At 43.8% G+C, this 20,043-nt stretch overlaps 1 protein-coding gene across 5 annotated transcripts in view; it reads right to left on the reverse strand.

Moving 5' to 3' along the window:
• gbe1b (glucan (1,4-alpha-), branching enzyme 1b) overlaps positions 1-20,043 on the reverse strand; it is a 523,715-nt gene that overhangs the window by 308,762 nt on the left and 194,910 nt on the right. For all 5 annotated transcript variants that reach the window (XM_072259817.1, XM_072259815.1, XM_072259814.1 and 2 more), the window contains exon 3: positions 8,452-8,567. In XM_072259817.1, coding sequence (XP_072115918.1) covers positions 8,452-8,567 — 116 coding nt within the window. The remainder of the gene's footprint in view (positions 1-8,451; positions 8,568-20,043) is intronic.

Consider the following 20,043-nt stretch of genomic DNA (forward strand, 5'->3'; position numbering starts at 1 on the left):
TTATGGTGTCATGGTCTATCGATCTTATCCATTGGCACAGACATGGATGGTGTCCATCCCTGGTACTCTGGGTCATGGTTGCTAGGTGTTGGTTGAAACCTGCGTTTTCCAAAGCAGGATGCCAGAGAACATAACTCTGTTTTCACTTCTGTTTTTACTGCAGTGTCACCCCTTGGTACCGTGTCGAATGCCGGTGTACTGTAAGACCCCAGGGGCAGCAAGGCATAACTATCTCCTATCACCATGGACACTCCACAGTTATATTTCTAAACAAATAAAAGAGAAAGGAAATACAACAGCTTTTCCTTAAACCATGAGATAACTCTTGCAAAAACCCCATTGTCCACATCACATCCACTTCTGAACGCATCTCCTTCATGCCCACCACCCTCAAAACCAACATCCAGGCAGAGCCTCCTCTGGCTGGAATTCCCACCACTTTACAGACATGCCCATTCCTGCGACAGATAAATCCATGAGCCAGGGACAGACGGTCACTCAGGGGAGCTCGAGGGCGGACGGTTGACCCCGTAGAAGCCACTGCACCCAAACCTGCCGTCATCTTACTGATAGTCTATTGTTTTTTTAAATGTCTGCAAGCTAGGTAAATTTCTAGAAATTTGTGAATGTTTTTTATGACATACCAAACCTCCTCAAACTCCTAATGAAATATAGTCGCTGTCTTGGCTTCTTTAGAGCTGCATCAATATGTTGCATCCAGGTTTGGTCCTCAGAGATATTGACAATCGGGAACTTGAAATTGTCACTCTCTCCACTTCAAGTCCCTCTATGAGGATTATATGTGTTCCCTCATTCCACCCCTTCTGAAGTCCACAATCAGCTCTTTGCTCTTGCTGACATTGAGTACAAATTTGTTGCTACAACACCACTCAGCTAACTGGTATATCACACTCCTGTACACCTTCTTGTCACCATCTGAGATTCTGCCAATAATGGTTGTATCATCAGCAAATTTTAGATATGGCATAAGTTGGCACAACACTATGGGCAGATTGGCCTGTCCAAAGTTGTATTTTCTCTGCTTTAGATATTTTCCCTGGTGAACACGACAAGAAGCAATGTCAAGTCTCAGATTAAGGTCAAGCATATTTAGAACTGAGCTGAGAAATGCTTTCACCTCCAAAATGGTGGATCTTTGGGATTCCCTCCCTCACAGGTTCAGACACTGGGTTGTTTGAATTATAGGTCATTAGGAAAATCAAAGTTCAAAGTAAATTTATTATCAAAGTATATGTATGTTGCCATTCATTTTCTTATGGGCATACTCAATAAATCCATAGAATAATACCCATAACAGAACCAATGAAAGACCACACCAACTTAGACGATCAACCAGTCTGCAAAAGGCAACAAAACTGCAATACAAAAGAAATAATAATAATAAATACATGAGCAATAAATATCAAAAACATGAGATGATGAGTCCGTGATAGTGTTATGGGAACGTTTCAATTAAGGAGTGAGTGAAGTTACCCTTCAGTTCACGAGGCTGTTGGTTGAGGGGTCATAACAGTTTCTAAACCTGGTGGTGAAAATCCTGAGGCTCTTGTACCACTTTCCTGAAGGCAGCAGCAAGGAGAGAGCATGCCTTGTGTGGTGGATGCCGCTTTCTTTTGACAGAACTTCATGTAGATATGTTTAATGGTGGGGAAGGCTTTACCCCTAATGGGCTGGGTTGTATCCCTACGTTTTGCAGGCTTTTCCATACAAGGGCATTTTTGCTTCCATGCCAGGCTGTGATGCAACCAGTCAATATACTCTCCACCACAATACATCTATAGAAGTTTGTCAAAGTTTTAGATGTCATGCTGAATCTTCACAAATCTAAACACATGAAGGTGTGTAGGAAAATGAAGAGGTGGATGGTTGGCCATGATCTTCATAAGTAACAGGAGAACTCCAGAGGCTAAGTGACCCCTCACCCCCCTTCTATGCATGTCTCTGGGAGCTGAACGTCCAAGGATACACGGCGTATAGGAAGGTAGGGAGAGGGGGAGGCGTGGCTTTATTGGTAAGGAATGATATTAAATCAGTAGAAAGAGGAGACATAGGATCGGAAGGTGCAGAATCTTTATGGGTTGAGCTAAGAAATCGCAGGGGTAAAAGGACCCTGATGGCAGTTATATACAGGCCTCCAAACAGTCGCAACAGGAAATAGAAAAGGCTTGTCAGAAGGGCAGTATTATGATAATTGTGGGGAATTTTAACATGCGAGTGGATTGGGAAAATCAGGTCTGCACTGGATCTCGAAAGAGAGAATTTGTAGAATGTCTGCGAGATGGCTTTTTAGAACAGCTTGTTGTTGAGTCCACTAGGTGATTGGCTGTACTGGATTAAGTATTGAGTAATGAACCAGAGGTGATTAGAGAGATTGAGGTGAAGGAACCCTTAGGAGGCAGTGATCATAACATGATTGAATTCACTATGAAATCTGAAAAAGAGAAGCCGAAATCTGATGTGTCGGTATTTCAGTGGAGTAAAGGAAATTATAGTGGCATGAGACAGGAACTGGCCAAAGTTGACTGGAAAAGAACACTGGTGGGAAGGACGGCAGAACAGCAGTGACTGAAGTTTATGCGAGAAGTGAGGAAGGTACAAGACAGGTATATTCCAAAAAAGAATAAATTTTCGAATGGATAAAGGATCCAACCGTGGCTGATAAGAGAAGTCAAAGCCAAAGTTAAAGCAAAGGAGAGGACGTACCAGGAAGCAAAAATTAGTGCGAAGACAGAGGATTGGGAAGTTTTAAAAAGCTTACAAAAGGAAACTAAGAAGGTCATTAAGAGGGAAAAGATGAACTATGAAAGGAAACTAGCTAATAATATCAAAGAGGATACTAAAAGCTTTTCCAAGTATATAAGGAGTAAAAGAAAGGTGAGAGTAGATATAGGACTGATAGAAAATGATGCTGGAGAAATTGTAATGGGAGATAAGGAGATGGCAGAGGAACTGAATAAGGATTTTGCATCAGTCTTCACTGAGGAAGACATCAGCAGTATACTGGACACTCAAGCGTGGCAGGGAAGAGAAGTGTGTGCAGTTACAATTACAACAGAGAAAGTACTCAGGAAGCTAAATAGTCTAAAGGTAGATAAATCTCCAGGACCAGATGGAATGCACCCTCGTGTTCTGAAGGAAGTAACTGTGGAGATTGTGGAGGCATTAGCGATAATCTTTCAAAAGTCAATAGATTCTGGCATGGTTCCAGAGGACTGGAAGATTGTAAATGCCACTCCGCTATTTAAGAAGGGAGCAAGGAAGCAAAAAGGAAGCCTGACAAACCTATTACAATTTTTTGAGGAAATTACAAGTAGGCTAGACAAGGGAGATGCAGTGGATGTTGTATATTTGGATTTTTAGAAGGCCTTTGACAAGGTGCCACACATGAGGCTACTTAACAAGATAAGAGCCCATGGAATTACGGGAAAGTTACATACGTGGATAGAGCGTTGGCTGATTGGCAGGAAACAGAGAGTGGGAATAAAGGGATCCTATTCTGGTTGGCTGCCGGTTACCAGTGGTGTTCCACAGGGGTCCATGTTGGGGCTGCTTCTTTTTAAGTTGTACATCAACGATTTGGATTATGGAATAGATGGCTTTGTGGCTAAGTTTGCTGACGATACAAAGATAGGTGGAGGGGCCGGTAGTGCTGAGGAAACGGAGAGTCTGCAGAGAGAATTGGATAGATTGGAAGAATGGGCAAAGAACTGGCAAATGAAATACAACGTTGGAAAGTGTATGGTTATGCACTTTGGCAGAAGAAATAAACGGGCAGACTATTATTTAAATGGGGAGAGAATTCAAAGTTCTGAGATGCAACGGGACTTAGGAGTCCTCATGCAGGATACCCCTAAGGTTAACCTCCAGGTTGAGTCGGTGGTGAAGAAGGCGAATGCAATGTTGGCATTCATTTCTAGAGGAATAGATTATAGGAGCAGGAATGTGATGTTGAGGCTCTATAAGGCGCTGGTAAGACCTCACTTGGAGTACTGTGGGCAGTTTTGGTCTCCTTATTTAAGAAAGGATGTGCTGACGTTGGAGAGGGTACAGAGAAGATTCACTAGAATGATTCCGGGAATGAGAGGGTTAACATATGAGGAACGTTCGTCCGCTCTTGGACTGTATTCCTTGGAGTTTAGAAGAATGAGGGGGGACCTGATAGAAACATTTTGAATGTTGAAAGGCATGGACAGCGTGGATGTGGTAAAGTTGTTTCCCATGATGGGGGAGTCTAGTACGAGAGGGCATGACTTAAGGATTGAAGGGCGCCCATTGAGAACAGAGACGCAAAAAAAATTTTTTAGTCAGAGGGTGGTGAATCTATAGAATTTGTTGCCACGGGTGGCACTGGAGGCCAAGTCATTGGGTGTATTCAAGGCAGAGATTGATAGGTATCTGAGTAGCCAGGCCATCAAAGGTTAAGGTGAGAAGGCAGGGGAGTGGGACTAAATGGGAGAATGGATCAGCTCATGATAAAATGGCGGAGCAGACTTGATGGGCCAAATGGCCGACTTCTGCTCCTTTATCTTATGGTCTTATGGTCTTATTTCTCATCTCATCCTTCACTGCAAAGGCAAAGTTTACAAATCGATTTGTATTTTTGATGCTACTAAAAGAATGACTCAGGGAAGGGCCAGTTCACTGAGGAATAAAACCGATGAAGGGACATTGTCTGCAAATATCAGAATAAGTCTACAATTTCAAGTCAAAGCAGGCTGAAGAGCCTGTTTCCATGTTGTGAGCAAAGAAAACAGCAAAAAGATTTGAGGCTGATATAAGCGAAGCAGTACAATGTTGGAACAGGTCCTTTGACCATGATGCCAATTAAAACTAATCCTGTTTGCACATCAGCCATATCCCTGCATTCCCTGCCTATTCATATATTCCATCTCAAACATTCCATCTGCATCCACCACTTCCACCAGCTGGGAACTGCACTTACCACTCTCTGTGTAAAATAAAATTTGCCTTGAATCTCCTTAGAACTTCCACACCCCCCCACCCTTAAACCTACACCCTCTTGTATTTGATATTTGCACCCTGGGATAAAGACTCTGACCATCTACCCCATTAATGCCTCTCATCATTTAATATATTTCAGTCAGTTTGCCCTTCAACCTCCAGTGCTCAAGAGAAAACAACTGAAGTGTATGCAAACTCTCCTTGTAGCTTATACTCTGCAATCCAGGCATTTTCCTGGTGAACCTGCTTTGCACCCTTCCTGTAAAGCAGCAACCAGAAATGAAAGTTCAAAGTAAACTCATTACCAAAGTATGCATACTATGTACACCTTTGAGATTCAATATCTTGCAGGCAACCACAAACAAAGAAACACAACTGAATCCATGAAAAACCCCGTACAACAAAGACTGACAAATATCTAACAGGCAAAAAAAAAAGTCATGCAAACAATAAAAAAAGAAATAATACACAGACCATGAAAGGCAGCGCCCCGGCAGCTGAGTCCACAGCCAGGCAGTCCGTTCGGTGTTGAGGCAAGAATTAGTCCAGCAATCCGGTGGCTACAGGGCAACAACTCCTCCTGAACCTGGCAGCACAAATGTGGCCCAAGCAAGGTTTCATACAGCTGCTGCTTGACTTGCTGACTTTTATACACAAGTCAGACACAGACATAATTGCTGACATCCTCCAGAATAGGGGTCGCCAACCAAGTCGAACTTTGAGACTTTCCCAGTAGATCCCGAAAAAAATCGAAAATAAATACACAAATACTGTCGTAATGTGAGCATCATAAAAATAGGTAATACTAATTAGGATAATGGTAATTTAGCAATACTTTTGCTATTGAATGCTGTTTATAATGTTACGTAACTGGCAACAATGAATATCAATCGAGACAGGTTATATAAAAATAACCAAACATTTATTAAACACCGATAAACGATAAGGGGAAAAAAAAAACAAACGAAAACTTTAACCAGAAGTTAACAGATATGCAGCCGTTCACCAACTCGCCACTCGGCTCTGGTTCTTAAAGAGTTAAATGTGAAAACAGTTCTTAAAGCGATACAGTCAGATATAGTTCTTAAAACGATAACTTCGAAAGTCGAACAGATTTACACGTTCAATTGGGAGAGACTTCTCTGGAGAAAGATTTCTTCACAGACTCAACTTTCCTGCTGGTTCTGTCCACAGGATTCATGATGCCGAAAATAAACAGTTTAAATCGACTGACCTTAAATTCCTTTAGAGAGAGAGAGAGAACCTTTTTGCATGAATTCTTTGCTCTTTCTGATGCAAGTACTCCTCCAACGAAGACTCAATAAGGTTGATTCTTTATTAAACTGCCAAATGATGCCGACTTCTCTCGATCCTTCGATAAATTCTTCACTCTCCCTTCAACTGTTGGAATTGAATAAACTGGCACATCCAGCCACAAATTTCCAGTCCAAATAATAAGGTATTTTGCAACAGAACACACAACCGTTTTAAAAATGAAACTGTGTCACAAAAACAAACACAACAGAAACGGAGATACAGCACGTTCTACCTGGAAATCTACAAACTCAAAAACCAACTGTGTCACCTGGGTCGACCGTTATATAGTCACGGTGCACATGTCATCACGTGACCTCACATCGGCGGGGAAATCACATCAGGTGACCTCCAAAAGACCATTACATCATTCTCACAAAAAAAAAAACAGATTTCCTTGAGCATGTAACAATAAAGAGCGATTGTTTCCAGGTTGCGGGGTTTTAGTTCGGTTCTTTTTGCCCAGTGCACTTGTGTGTGGCTCCCCCGCCATCCACCGCGTTTTCAGCATAGCTTGTGCTGTATCAAAGTGACCAATTAGATTAGATAAGAGTACAGACTGTTGCAAACATCAATATACAGCAGTGCTCCCAACCTTTGGGCCGCGGACCGATACTGGGCTGTGAAGCATGCAGGGATGCAGCAGTATCCGAAACCCACCCAGCACCTCTTTAAGAAAAAAAGCCGAAATAAACAAGCTAATTAATTAGGTGCCGCCCGGCACGTAAATGTCGGCCCAGATCAGAGGCGACGCAATCGGCAATCGCCACAGAAACCGGCATAAGCACCGACCTGATGGGCCACAAGGCTCGGGACAGACTTTAACTTTAACCCCCCAAAAGGCGCAATTCGTGCCCGAAAAGTTGAGGAGCTGAAATCAGGGTTGAAGGCCCAGCAATCGTTTTTCACAAAACATGCTGCTCAAAATAAGGCTGCTATTGAAGCATCATTTTGTGTAAGTCACCTTTTGGCTAAACACAAGAAGCATTTTACAGATGGCGATTTATTCAAGGAAGCAATGGCCATTACCGCAGAGACTGTTTTTAATGACTTTAAAAACAAAAATGACATCACAACCGCAATACATAATATACCGCTTGGCCCTGCAACAGTGACAAGGAGGGTAGAGTCACTGTCAGAGGACGTGGATCGACAAGTGTTAAAGGACTTGTCAGTCTGTGAATATTTTTCACTACAGTTCGATGAATCCCTGGATGTAATGCAACCAGCTCAGCTTGTTGTATTTGTCAGAATGGTTTTCCAGGATTTTACAACAAAGGAGGACTTCCTCACTCTTTTGCAATTAAAGGAGAGAACGAGAGGTGAGGATAGTTGCAATGAGTTTAAAAAATATGTCGGTGAAAATGACATCCCCATTCATAAACTGGTGGCAATTACTACTGATGGGGCCCCAGCAATGCGCGGAGTGCATGTTGGTTTTATAGCACTAAAAGTCAGTGCCTACTTCGGGTCAACTTTCTGTGTGAAATTGCATTTTCACAGCTGAAAATTATTAAATCTAAGTACAGGAGCTGTCTTACTGACAGACACCTCACAGACTGTCTCAGACTGGCTGTCTGTAGTTCTGAGCCAAATTTCAGGGAACTAGCAGAAAGTATTCAGCCCCAGTCATCACACTGAGTGCAGCAGTCAATTTTTATTCATTTATTTTTCGTGTTGAAATAAAATTAAATAATGAAACTTAGAATTAAAGGTGTGAAGTATTGTAATATTCTTAAAGAAAGACAGCTATGGCCTGTTTGATATGCTAGTTACAGTGTTTTCTTGTTTGAATTAATTTGAGAGTTTGACAGAAGTATTTTGTGTAATTCAAATACATTTAGCCTAAATAAAAGGCCTCAAATTGGAAGTACAATCTGAGCTGTGTTTTCTCTGAACGATTTAGTAGGCAGATCTTGCCTTTCACTAAGGTTGAGGTAGGACATCCTGGGCTTAAAAAGGCTGGTGACCACTACTCCAGAACATGAAGCAAATTGCACACCTGCCATTTTCCTAAGCTACTCTCTCAAGTACTCAAGAGGAACATCACTTTTCTCAAGAGGTTGGTCAAATCAGCAAAACAAGTCAAGTCCTGAAGCCACCAGACTTTTCCTGCCACATATCTCAATTGCAACAGTATCACGAGGAATTTACCTTGAGCTTGGATCCGTGCGGTATAGGGGATGAACCATCAGCTTTGGGGGGAATGTACAACTCCCATTTTCCAAACGGCAATAATTTGTAGTGATGAGAAGAAACGTTCCATTCATCTGGAGGAAAAAGACAACATTAATAAAATCTTACCCTACCAGGTGGACTGCACCCAATCAGTGAGTAGGATCACAAAATGAAGCAGCCATTTCATTTAAGTTCGCAGCTGAAGTTTTAAAAAAGCAGCACTTTGCTGCAGTTTTTGGAGTTGAATTGCACCCAATCAGTGAATGAGATTCAATAGAAAAGGCAAATGAAAATAAGGCAGGGGCAAGTGAGTGAGATAAGTATCCGGTAAGTTTCTTCTTCCTTTTTATTTTTCAGTTATCATCTGTTAAGACACACTTAGCACAGTAAGAATGGCTACAAGGGCCACAGACAAAATGCTGGAGGAACTCAGCAGGCCAGACAGCATTTATGGAAAAGAGTACAGTCGACGCTTTGGGTCAATCTGCACCAGGTGCACAGAGCTGCAACTCTTCAGAAAACATGTTAAGGAACTGAAGATGCAGCTCGATGACCTTCGGCTCATATGGGAAATGGAGGAAGTGATAGAAGTTACAGGATGTAGTCACCCCTAGGTCACAGGAGGCAGGTAACTAGGTGACCGTCAGTGCAGAATATCCCTGTGGCCAATTCCCTCAGTGTGTTTCTCTGCCTCCACTCATCATTGTTGCTGATGAGGCCAGCCACTGTAGTATCATCAACAAACTTGGTAATGGGGTTGAGATGAATCTGGCAGTGCATTCATGAACAGAAGTGAGGTGAGTATGAGGAAGGGTTGAGCAAGTTTGGGCTTTAATCTTCGGTGAAAAGGAAGTGTATAAGACAGTAAGACTGTAGGGGCATGGATACCTTGCTAGTATTTACAACCTGACACATCATGAACTACCCTATTCAATGCTACATCTCCCAACCCCAGCGAGCTCACCACCAGCCCTTTTCAATGCTTCATCTCCCATTACCCAGCGAGCTCACCACCAGCCCTCTTCAATGCTTCATCTCCAACCCCGGCGAGCTCACGACCAGCCCTTTTCAATTCTTCATCTCCCATTATCCAGTGAGGTCACCACCAGCCCTTTTCAAAGCTTCATCTCCATTCCCAACGAGCTCATTACCAGCACTTTTCAATGCTTCACCTCCATCCCCGGCGAGCTCACCAACAGCATAATGTTATTTCTCCTGTTTAATATCTCTATCCAAACATTCCATCTTTGACCCTATTGCCTCTCTGCAGCACTGTATCAGTCTCTTTGATCAAGATGCCCTTTTTACATTACTACCATCAAGGAGCTGTACAGGAGTCAGAAGACACAAATTCAACATTTCAGGAACAGGTCCTTCCCCTCCACCAGCAGATTTCTGGATGTACTACGAACCCATGAACACCACCACACTACATTCTTTCCTCTCTTTTTGCAATACTGACTGAATTTTTTATATATACTTATTGAAACCTATTGCTTTTATTATGTATTGTAATGTATTGCTACCACAAAACAACAATTTTTACGACATGTGCCAGCGATACTAAACCTGATTCTGATCACACACCCTCCTTTTCTCTTTCCCTGTCCTTCCTATACCCAGGAGTATTTTCTTTGTCCTGTCCCTTTAGATTAGATTATGAGAACACTCAGTCCTCTTTTATTGTCATTTAGAAATGCATACATGCATTAAGAAATGATACAATGTTTCTCCGGAGTGATATCACAGAAAACAGGACAAACCAAAGACTAACACTGACAGAACCACATAATTATAACATATAGTTACAGCAGTGCAAAGCAATACCATAATTTGATGAAGAACAAACCATGGGCACGATAAAAAAAGTCTCAAAGGTCCCCAAGTCCCCGATAGCGGCGGCAAAAGGGAGAAACTCCCTGCCATAAACCTCCAGGCCCCGCCAGCTTGCCGATATCTTGGAAGCAGCCGACTACAGGCAACACTGAGTCAATCCGTCCGAAAACTTCGAGCCTCCGACCAGTCCCTCCGATACAGCCTCCCCAGCACCATCCTCTGCCGAGCACCTTCGACCTACCCTCGGCCACTGAAACAAGCAAAGCCGAGGATTCGGGGCCTTTTGCTCTGGAGATTCCGGTTACCACACAGTAGCAGCGGCAGCGAAGCGGGCATTTCAGAAGTTTTCCAGATGTTCCTCTGTACTCTCACATCCGTCTCCATCAAATCAGAATTGTGCACGGTCCCCTACTTGACAGATGACAGATATTCATCACCAGAGAGGCCGCGCGTGCTGCCATCGCACCGCCATCTTCTCCTCACTCCCACTTAAGTTAAGCTTCTGTTATCAGCACACTATGTTCCCGCATAGCTCTCTGCGCCTGATCTACCACACTCAGCGCATCAACACAGATGCAAAGTGAATCAGGTTTACTTGCATTCACTGACCACAGTAAAATCCTTCTGCTGACCTCATCGAGTGTGAACTGTCTTCTTCATTCCTTTTCACATTTTGCCTTTAATGTTAGCTTATCAGTTTACCTGACTGTCCCTCTGGAGAGTTGTAAGTGCTGAGAACGTGCTGTTAGGGGAGAGGTGGGAGCAAATACGATAGCAACATTTAAGAGGTACATTTTTGGGCACATAGATGGAGAGGGAATGGAGGGATATGGACCATGTGTTGGTAGATGGGGTTAGCTCAAGATTCAAGTTAATTTATCACATGTACATTATGTATAAGGTAGATAATCTTGCAGCACAGTTACAGATTAGTAGGTACAACATTGTGGGCAACACTGAGTCGTAGCTAAAAGAAGATCATAGTTGGGAGCTTAACATCCAAGGGTACACTTTGTATCGAAAGGACAGGCAGGGAGGAAGAGGGGGTAGGTGGCTCTGTTGGTAAAAAAAAATGAAATCAAATCCTTCAAACTAGGTGACATAGGATCAGAAGATGCAGATTCCTAGGGGGTAGGGTTAACAGACTGTAAGGGCAAAAAGACCCTGATAGGAGTTATATACAGACCTCCGAACGGTAGCCAGGAAGAGGGGTATAAGTTACAACCGGAGATAGAAAATGCATATCAAAAGAGCAATATTACAATAGTCATAGGAAATTTCAAAATGCAGGTAGATTGGGAAAATCAGGTTGGTGCTGGATCCCAAGAGAGAGAATTTGTAGAATGCCTACAAGATGGTTTTTTAGAGCAGCTTGTGGTTGAACCCACAAGGGGAAAAGATAATCCTGGATTGGGTGTTGTCTGATAAACCAGATTTGATTAGGGAGCTTAAGGTAAATTAACTTTTTTGAGGCAGAAATCATAATATGATAGAATTCACTCTGCAATTTGAGAGGGAGAAGCTAAACTCAGATCTATCAGTATTACAGTGGAATAAAGGGTATTATAGAGGCATGAGAGAAGAGTTGGCCAAAGTTGATTCGAAGCGGACACTAGCAGGGTTGACGGCAGAACAGCAATGGTGAGTTTCCAGGGGAAATTCAGAAGCTGCAGGATAGATATATTCCAGAGAAGAAGTAGTATTCTAAAGGCACATGGATGACAAGGGAAGTCAAAAACAACATAAAGGTGAAAGAGAGGGCATATAATAGAGCAAAAATTAATGTTAAGTTAGAAGATTAGAAAGCTTTTAAAAACCAATAGAAGACAACCAAAAAAAACATTATAAGAAGGGAAAAATGGAATATGAAGGTAAGCTATATATACACACACAGGGGCAGAAGTGAGTGCAATTGCTGTTACTAGGGGGAAGATGCTTGGGAAACTGAAAGCTCTGAAGGTATGTAAGTCACCTGGACCAGATGTTGTACACTTCAAAGTTCTGAAAGAAGTGACTGAAAAGTGTGGAGACATTATTAAAGATCTTTCAAGAATCAGCAGACTCTATAATGGTTCCAGAGGACTAGAAAATTACTAATGTCACTCCACTCTTAAAAGGGAGAGAAGCAGAAGTAACAAATTATAAGCCAGTTAGTCTGAACTCAGTGGTTAGGAAGATGTTGGAGTCGATTATTAAGGATGAGGTCTCAGGGTACTTGGAGGCATATGATAAAAAAGGCATGGTTTCCTTAAGGGAAAATCTCGCCTGACAAATCTGTTGGAATTTTTGATGAAATATCAAGCAGGATAGACAAAGGAGAAATGGTTAATGTTGTGAATTTGGATTTTCAGAAGACCAGTGAAGGAGCTGCACATGATCCTGCTTAATAAGATAAGAGCCCATGGTATTAATGAAAATTACTAGCATGGATTGAAGATTGTCTGATTGGCAGGAGGCAGAGTGGGAATAAAATAAGGCTTTTTGGGTTGGCTGCTGTTGAATAGTAGCATTCTGCAGGGGTCAGTGTTTGGGTTTGCTTTTTAAGTTACATGTCAATGATTTGGATAGAATTGATGGCTTTGTGACCAATTTTGTGGACAATGTGAAGACAGTTGGAGGCACAGGTAACGTAGTGGAAGCGGGAGGCTGCAGACAGACAGACTGGGAGAATGGGCAACGAAGTGGCAGACAGAATAAAGTGTTGGGAAGTGGATGGTCATGCACATTGGTAGAAGAAACAAAACCATAGACTATTTTCTAAAGGGCAGAAAATTTAAAAATTTGAGTTGCTAAGGGATGTGAGAGTCATCATGCAGGATTCCCTCAAGCTTAACTTGCAGCCTGAGTTGATGGCGAGAAAGGCAAATGCAATGTTAGCATTCATTTTGACAGGACTAGATTATAAAGGCAAGGGTATAATGCTGAGGTTATATAAGGTATTCGTCAGGCCGCATGGTGTATTGTGAGCAGTTTTGGGCCCCTTATCTTAGAAGGAATGTGCTGACATCAGAGGGGGGTCAGCAGAGGATAACGAGAATGATTCTGTGAATGCAAGGATTATTCTATGAGGAATGTTTGATGGCTTTGGTACTTGCTGAAAGTTAAATAGAGGGAGAATCTCATTGAAACAATCGAACAGTGAAAGGTATAGACAGAGTGGATGTGGAGAGGATATTTCCTGTAGTAGGGTAGTCTAGGACCAGAGGACACAGCCTCAGAGTAGAGGGACGACCATTGAGGAAGAATTTCTTTAGCCAGAGGGTGGAGAATCTATGGAATTCGTTGTCACAGGCAGCAGTGGAAGTCATAGGGAGTATTTAAGGCGGATGTTGATACGTTCTTGATTAGGAAAGGCATCAAAGGTTATGGGGAGACAGCTGGAGATTGGGGCTGAGAGGAAATTGATCAGCAATCATGAAATGGCAGAGCAGACTCGATGGGGTGAATAGCTTACATCTGCTCCCATTTCTTTTGGACTTTTGGAAACACATAGTGAAATGCATTGCTTGCGTTAACAACCAACGAACTTGAGGATGTGCTGGGTACAGCTCGTAAGTGTCACCACCAAGCTCAGCAGAATAACATAGAACACCAAGCAACAACAGCAGAAACAAGCCCCTTTTCTCCCTACACCAACTTTAAGCTTAGCTTAAACTGGCACCACTGTTGGCACCCACAAGGCCTGTTCTTGCACTGTACCATGTCTATTTCATGCTTCACTCCCACTCATATGCACAACTCTTTCCCAATGCTCTATGGCCACGAGCACCTTGCACCGTTGCCTTCTCCCTCCTGATGCCTCTTACCTGAAACCCTACCTGTTTCCATCCTTTCAGCTTTTACCCTCAGGCCTCATTCACCTGCCACACCAAGAGTATCAGAAAGCTCTGTATTTGGTGCCCTCCTCCAGCTGTCCTCTGAGAAAGGAATGGCAAGTCTCCTCCAGAGCAACACAACATACCTCCTCCCACCCTTTCTCCTGTAAAAATTCTCAGTCCTCTATCAGTTGTATCTGTTCTCAGGATATCAGAGAAGATCTTCTTCTTCAAAGAATGGAGTTTCTCTTCCCTCACTATTGATGTTGCCCTCACCTGCATCTCCTCCATTTCCCAGACATCCACGCTCACCCCATCGTCCTGCTGCTTTAACAGGGGTATAGTTCCTTTTAACCTAAAATTTACCACCCCATGAGCCTCCACAACAAAGACTTCATTCTCCACAACTACTTCCATTTCAATGGGATCATAGAAACATAGAAACATAGAAAATAGGTGCAGGAGTAGGCCATTCGGCCCTTCGAGCCTGCACCGCCATTTATTATGATCATGGCTGATCATCCAACTCAGAACCCCGCCCCAGCCTTCCCTCCATACCTCCTGATCCCTTTAGCCACAAGGGCCATATCTAACTCCCTCTTAAATATAGCCAATGTACTGGCCTCAACTGCTTCCTGTGGCAGAGAATTCCACAGATTCACCACTCTCTGAGTGAAGAAGTTTTTCCTAATCTCGGTCCTAAAAGGCTTCCCCTTTATCCTCAAACTGTGACCCCTCGTTCTGGACTTCCCCAACATCGGGAACAATCTTCCTGCATCTAGCCTGTCCAATCCCTTTAGGATTTTATACGTTTCAATCAGATCCCCCTTCAATCTTCTAAATTCCAACGAGTACAAGCCCAGTTCATCCAGTCTTTCTTCATATGAAAGTCTTGCCATCCTAGGAATCAATCTGGTGAACCTTCTCTGTACTCCCTCTATGGCAAGGATGTCTTTCCTCAGATTAGGGGACCAAAACTGCACACAATACTCCAGGTGTAGTCTCACCAAGGCCTTGTACAACTGCAGTAGTACCTCCCTGCTCCTGTACTCGAATCCTCTCGCTATAAATGCCAGCATACCATTTGCCTTTTTCACCGCCTGCTGTACCTGCATGCCCACTTTCAATGACTGGTGTATAATGACACCCAGGTCTCGTTGCACCTCCCCTTTTCCTAATCGGCCACCATTCAGATAATAATCTGTTTTCCTATTTTTGCTACCAAAGTGGATAACTTCACATTTATCCACATTAAATTGCATCTGCCATGAATTTGCCCACTCACCCAACCTATCCAAGTCACTCTGCATCCTCTTAGCATCCTCCTCACAGCTAACACTGCCACCCAGCTTCGTGTCATCCGCAAACTTGGAGATGCTGCATTTAATTCCCTCATCCAAGTCATTAATATATATTGTAAACAACTGGGGTCCCAGCACTGAGCCTTGCAGTACCCAACTAGTCACCGCCTGCCATTCTGAAAAGGTCCCGTTTATTCCCACTCTTTGCTTCCTGTCTGCTAACCAATTCTCTATCCACATCAATACCTTACCCCCAATACCATGTGCTTTAAGTTTGCACACTAATCTCCTGTGTGGGACCTTGTCAAAAGCCTTTTGAAAATCCAAATATACCACATCCACTGGTTCTCCCCTATCCACTCTACTAGTTACATCCTCAAAAAATTCAATGAGATTCGTCAGACATGATTTTCCTTTCACAAATCCATGTTGACTTTGTCCGATGATTTCACTGCTTTCCAAATGTGCTGTTATCACATCTTTGATAACTGACTCCAGCAGTTTCCACACCACCGACGTTAGGCTAACCGGTCTATAATTCCCCGGTTTCTCACTCCCTCCTTTTTTAAAAAGTGGGGTTACATTAGCCACCCTCCAATCCTCAGGAACTAGTCCAGAATCTAACGAGTTTTGAAAAATTATCACTAATGCATCCACTATTTCTTGGGCTACTTCCTTAAGCACTCTAGGATGCAGACCATCTGGCCCTGGGGATTTATCTGCCTTCAATCCCTTCAATTTACCTAACACCACTTCCCTACTAACAAGTATTTCGCTCAGTTCCTCCATCTCACTGGACCCTCTGTCCCCTACTATTTCTGGAAGATTATTTATGTCCTCCTTCGTGAAGACAGAACCAAAGTAATTATTCAATTGGTCTGCCATGTCCTTGCTCCCCATAATCAATTCACCTGTTTCTGTCTGTAGGGGATCTACATTTGTCTTTACCAGTCTTTTCCTTTTTACATACCTATAAAAGCTTTTACAGTCAGTTTTTATGTTCCCTGCCAGTTTTCTCTCATAATCTTTTTTCCCCTTCCTAATTAAGCCCTTTGTCCTCCTCTGCTGAACTCTGAATTTCTCCCAGTCCTCAGGTGAGCCACTCTCTCTGGCTAATTTGTATGCTGCTTCTTTGGAATTGATACTATCCCTAATTTCTCTTGTCAGCCACGGGTGCACTACCTTCCTTGATTTATTCTTTTGCCAAACTGGGATGAACAATTGTTGTAGTTCATCCATGCAATCTTTAAATGCTTGCCATTGCATATCCACCGTCAATCCTTTAAGTGTCATTTGCCAGTCTATCTTAGCTAATTCACGTCTCATACCTTCAAAGTTACCCCTCTTTAAGTTCAGAACCTTTGTTTCTGAATTAACTATGTCACTCTCCATCTTAATGAAGAATTCCACCATATTATGGTCACTCTTACCCAAAGGGCCTCTCACGACAAGATTGCTAATTAACCCTTCCTCATTGCTCAAACCCCAGTCCAGAATAGCCTGCTCTCTAGTTGGTTCCTCGACATGTTGGTTCAAAAAACCATCCCGCATACATTCCAAGAAATGCTCTTCCTCAGCACCTTTACCAATTTGGTTCACCCAATCTACATGTAAATTGAAGTCACCCATTATAACTGCTGTTCCTTTATTGGACGCATTTCTAATTTCCTGTTTAATACCATCTCCGATCTCACTACTACTGTTAGGTGGCCTGTACACAACTCCTACCAGCGTCTTCTGCCCCTTAGTGTTACGCAGCTCTACCCATATCGATTCCACATCTTCCCAGCTTATGTCCTTCCTTTCTATTGCCTTAGTCTCTTCTTTAACCAGCAACGCCACCCCACCTCCCCTCCCTTCATGTCTATCCCTCCTGAATATTGAATATCCCTGAATGTTGAGCTCCCATCCTTGGTCACCCTGGAGCCATGTCTGTGTGATCCCAACTATATCATAATCATTAATAACAATCTGCACTTTCAATTCATCCACCTTATTACGAATGCTCCTTGCATTGACACACAAAGCCTTCAGGCGCTCTTTTACAACTCTCTTAGCCCTTATACAATTATGTTGAAAAGTGGCCTTTTTTAATGCTTGCCCTGGATTTGTCGGCCTGCCACTTTTACTTTTCTCCTTAGTACTTTTTGCTTCTACCCTCACTTTACACCCCCGTCTCTCCACACTGGTTCCCATCCCCCTGTTGTGAACTAACCTCCTCACGTCTAGCCTCTTTAATTTGATTCCCACCGCCCAACCATTCTAGTTTAAAGTCACCTCAGAAGCCCTCGCTAATCTCCCTGCCAGGATATTGGTCCCCCTAGGATTCAAGTGTAACCCGTCCTTTTTGTACAGGTCACGCCTGCGCCAAAAGAGGTCCCAATGATCCAAAAACTTGAATCCCTGCCCCCTGCTCCAATCCCTCAGCCACGCATTTATCCTCCACCTCATCGCATTCCTACTCTCACTGTCGCGTGGCACAGGCAGTAATCCCGAGATTACTACCTTTGCGGTCCTTTTTCTCAACTCCCTTCCTAGCTCCCTATATTCTCAGGACCTCATCCCTTTTCCTACCTATGTCATTGGTACCTATATGTACCACGACCTCTGGCTCCTCACCCTCCACCAAACCTACCACCAAACACATCTTTACCTCCCCCAATCTCCTCTTTCCGCAAGGAGCACTCTCTCTCTCTGATTCCCTTGTCCATTCATCCCTGACACTAATCTCCCTCCTGGCATTTATCCCTGGAAGCAGAAGTACTATGCTTGCCCATTTACCTCCTCCCTCATCTCCTTTCAGGGTCCCCAACAGTCTTCCAGGTGAGGCATCTGCAAATCTGTTGGGGTTGTCTATTGCATGTGTTCCTGATGCAGCCTCCTCAACCCTGGTGAGATCCATAGTAAATTGGTGGAACACTTTGTTGAGCACCTCTGCTTCATCCGCAACTGTTAGCATTTCTCAGTGGCCAACCATTTAAAATCCTATCCCAAATCCCATTCCTCTTCTGCCATGATGAGGCAACTCCCAGGAGTGCAACACCTCATATTCCATCTGGGTAGCCTCCAACCTGAGGGCAAAAACAGCTATTTCACCAAATTCTAGTAATTATCCCCCTCCCACTTCCCTCGTTTTCACTCTGCACTCTGGTTTCTATCTTTTCTCCTCACTATGCCTATTACCTCCCCTGGTGCCCCTCTTCCTTCCTCTTCTCCCATGGTCCACTCTCCTCTCCTGTTAGACTCCTTCTTCTTCAGCCTTTAATTTTTTCCACCTATCACTATCTAGCTTCTTACTTCATCCCCTTCCCCCCACCTATCACCTTCTAGGTTGTCCTATTTCCCCTCTCCTCTCTTTCTTATTCTGGTACCTTCCCCCTTCCTTTCCAGTCCTGATGAAGGGTCTCAGCCCAAAAGTTCAACTGTTTATCAATTTTCATGGACGCTGCCTGACATGTTGATTTCCTCCAGCATCTGCAGAATCCCTTGTGTTTATCAGTCTTCTCTGGAAACATGTTTTGTCCTGACAGGGAACTCCCATAGTGTGTGGCTAAGGTGATCAGGATTTATATCCAATTGCAATTTCACACAGCATCCATGTAGACAGCATTGAGGAATCCAGTGGGCAGCGGAGTGAGAGGTAGCAGAGTGATAGGGCTTTGACTCAACGGGCTTAGGTGGTAATGGGACGAGGTGAGATAGGCTTATCTGTGTTAATTGCAGAAAGGAAGTATGCGTATGAGGCCGGTGTTCTATGCTCAGTGTCAGATGTGGGAGGTCCTGGAGTCTCCCAACCTCCCAGGCGGCCATATCTGCACCCGGTGTGTCGAGCTGCAGCTCCAAAGGGACCGAGTTAGGGAACTGGAGTTGCAGCTTGATGACCTTCGTCTGGTCAGGGAGAGTGAGGAGGTGACAGAAAGGAGTTATAGGCAGATGGTCACACTGGGGCCACGGGAGACAGATAAATGGGTCACAGCCAGAAGGGGGAAGGGGAACAGTCAGGTACTAGAGAGTACCTCAGTGGCTGTACCCCTCGACAATAAGTACTCCTGTTTGAGTACTGTTGAGGGGGACAGCCTACCTGGGGGAAGCAACAGTGGCCGTGCCTCTGGCACAGAGTCCGGCCCTATGGCTCAGAAGGGTAGGGAAAGGAAGAGGATGGCAGCAGTGATAGGGGACTCTATAGTTAGGGGTCAGACAGGCGATTCTGTGGACGCAGGAAAGAAACACGGATGGTAGTTTGCCTCCCAGGTGCCAGGGTCCGGGACATTTCAGATCGCGTCCAAGATACCCTGCAGTGAGAGGGAAAACAGCCAGAAGTCGTGCTACAGATTGGTACCAATGACATAGGTAGGAAAAGGGAAGAGGTCCTGAAAACAGATTACAGGGTGTTAGGGAGGAAGTTGAGAAGCAGGACCACAAAGGTAGTAATCTCAGGATTACTGCCTGTGCCACAAGACAGTAAGTATAGGAATAGAATGAGGTGGAGGATAAATGTGTGGCTGAGGAATTGGAGCAGGGGCAGGGATTCAGATTTCTGGATCATTGGGAACTCTTCTGGGGCAGGTGTGACCTGTACAAAAAGGACGGGTTGCTCTTGAATCCCAGGGGGATCA

This window comes from Mobula birostris, chromosome 6, assembly GCF_030028105.1.
Source record: "Mobula birostris isolate sMobBir1 chromosome 6, sMobBir1.hap1, whole genome shotgun sequence".
Classification (NCBI taxonomy): domain Eukaryota; kingdom Metazoa; phylum Chordata; class Chondrichthyes; order Myliobatiformes; family Myliobatidae; genus Mobula; species Mobula birostris.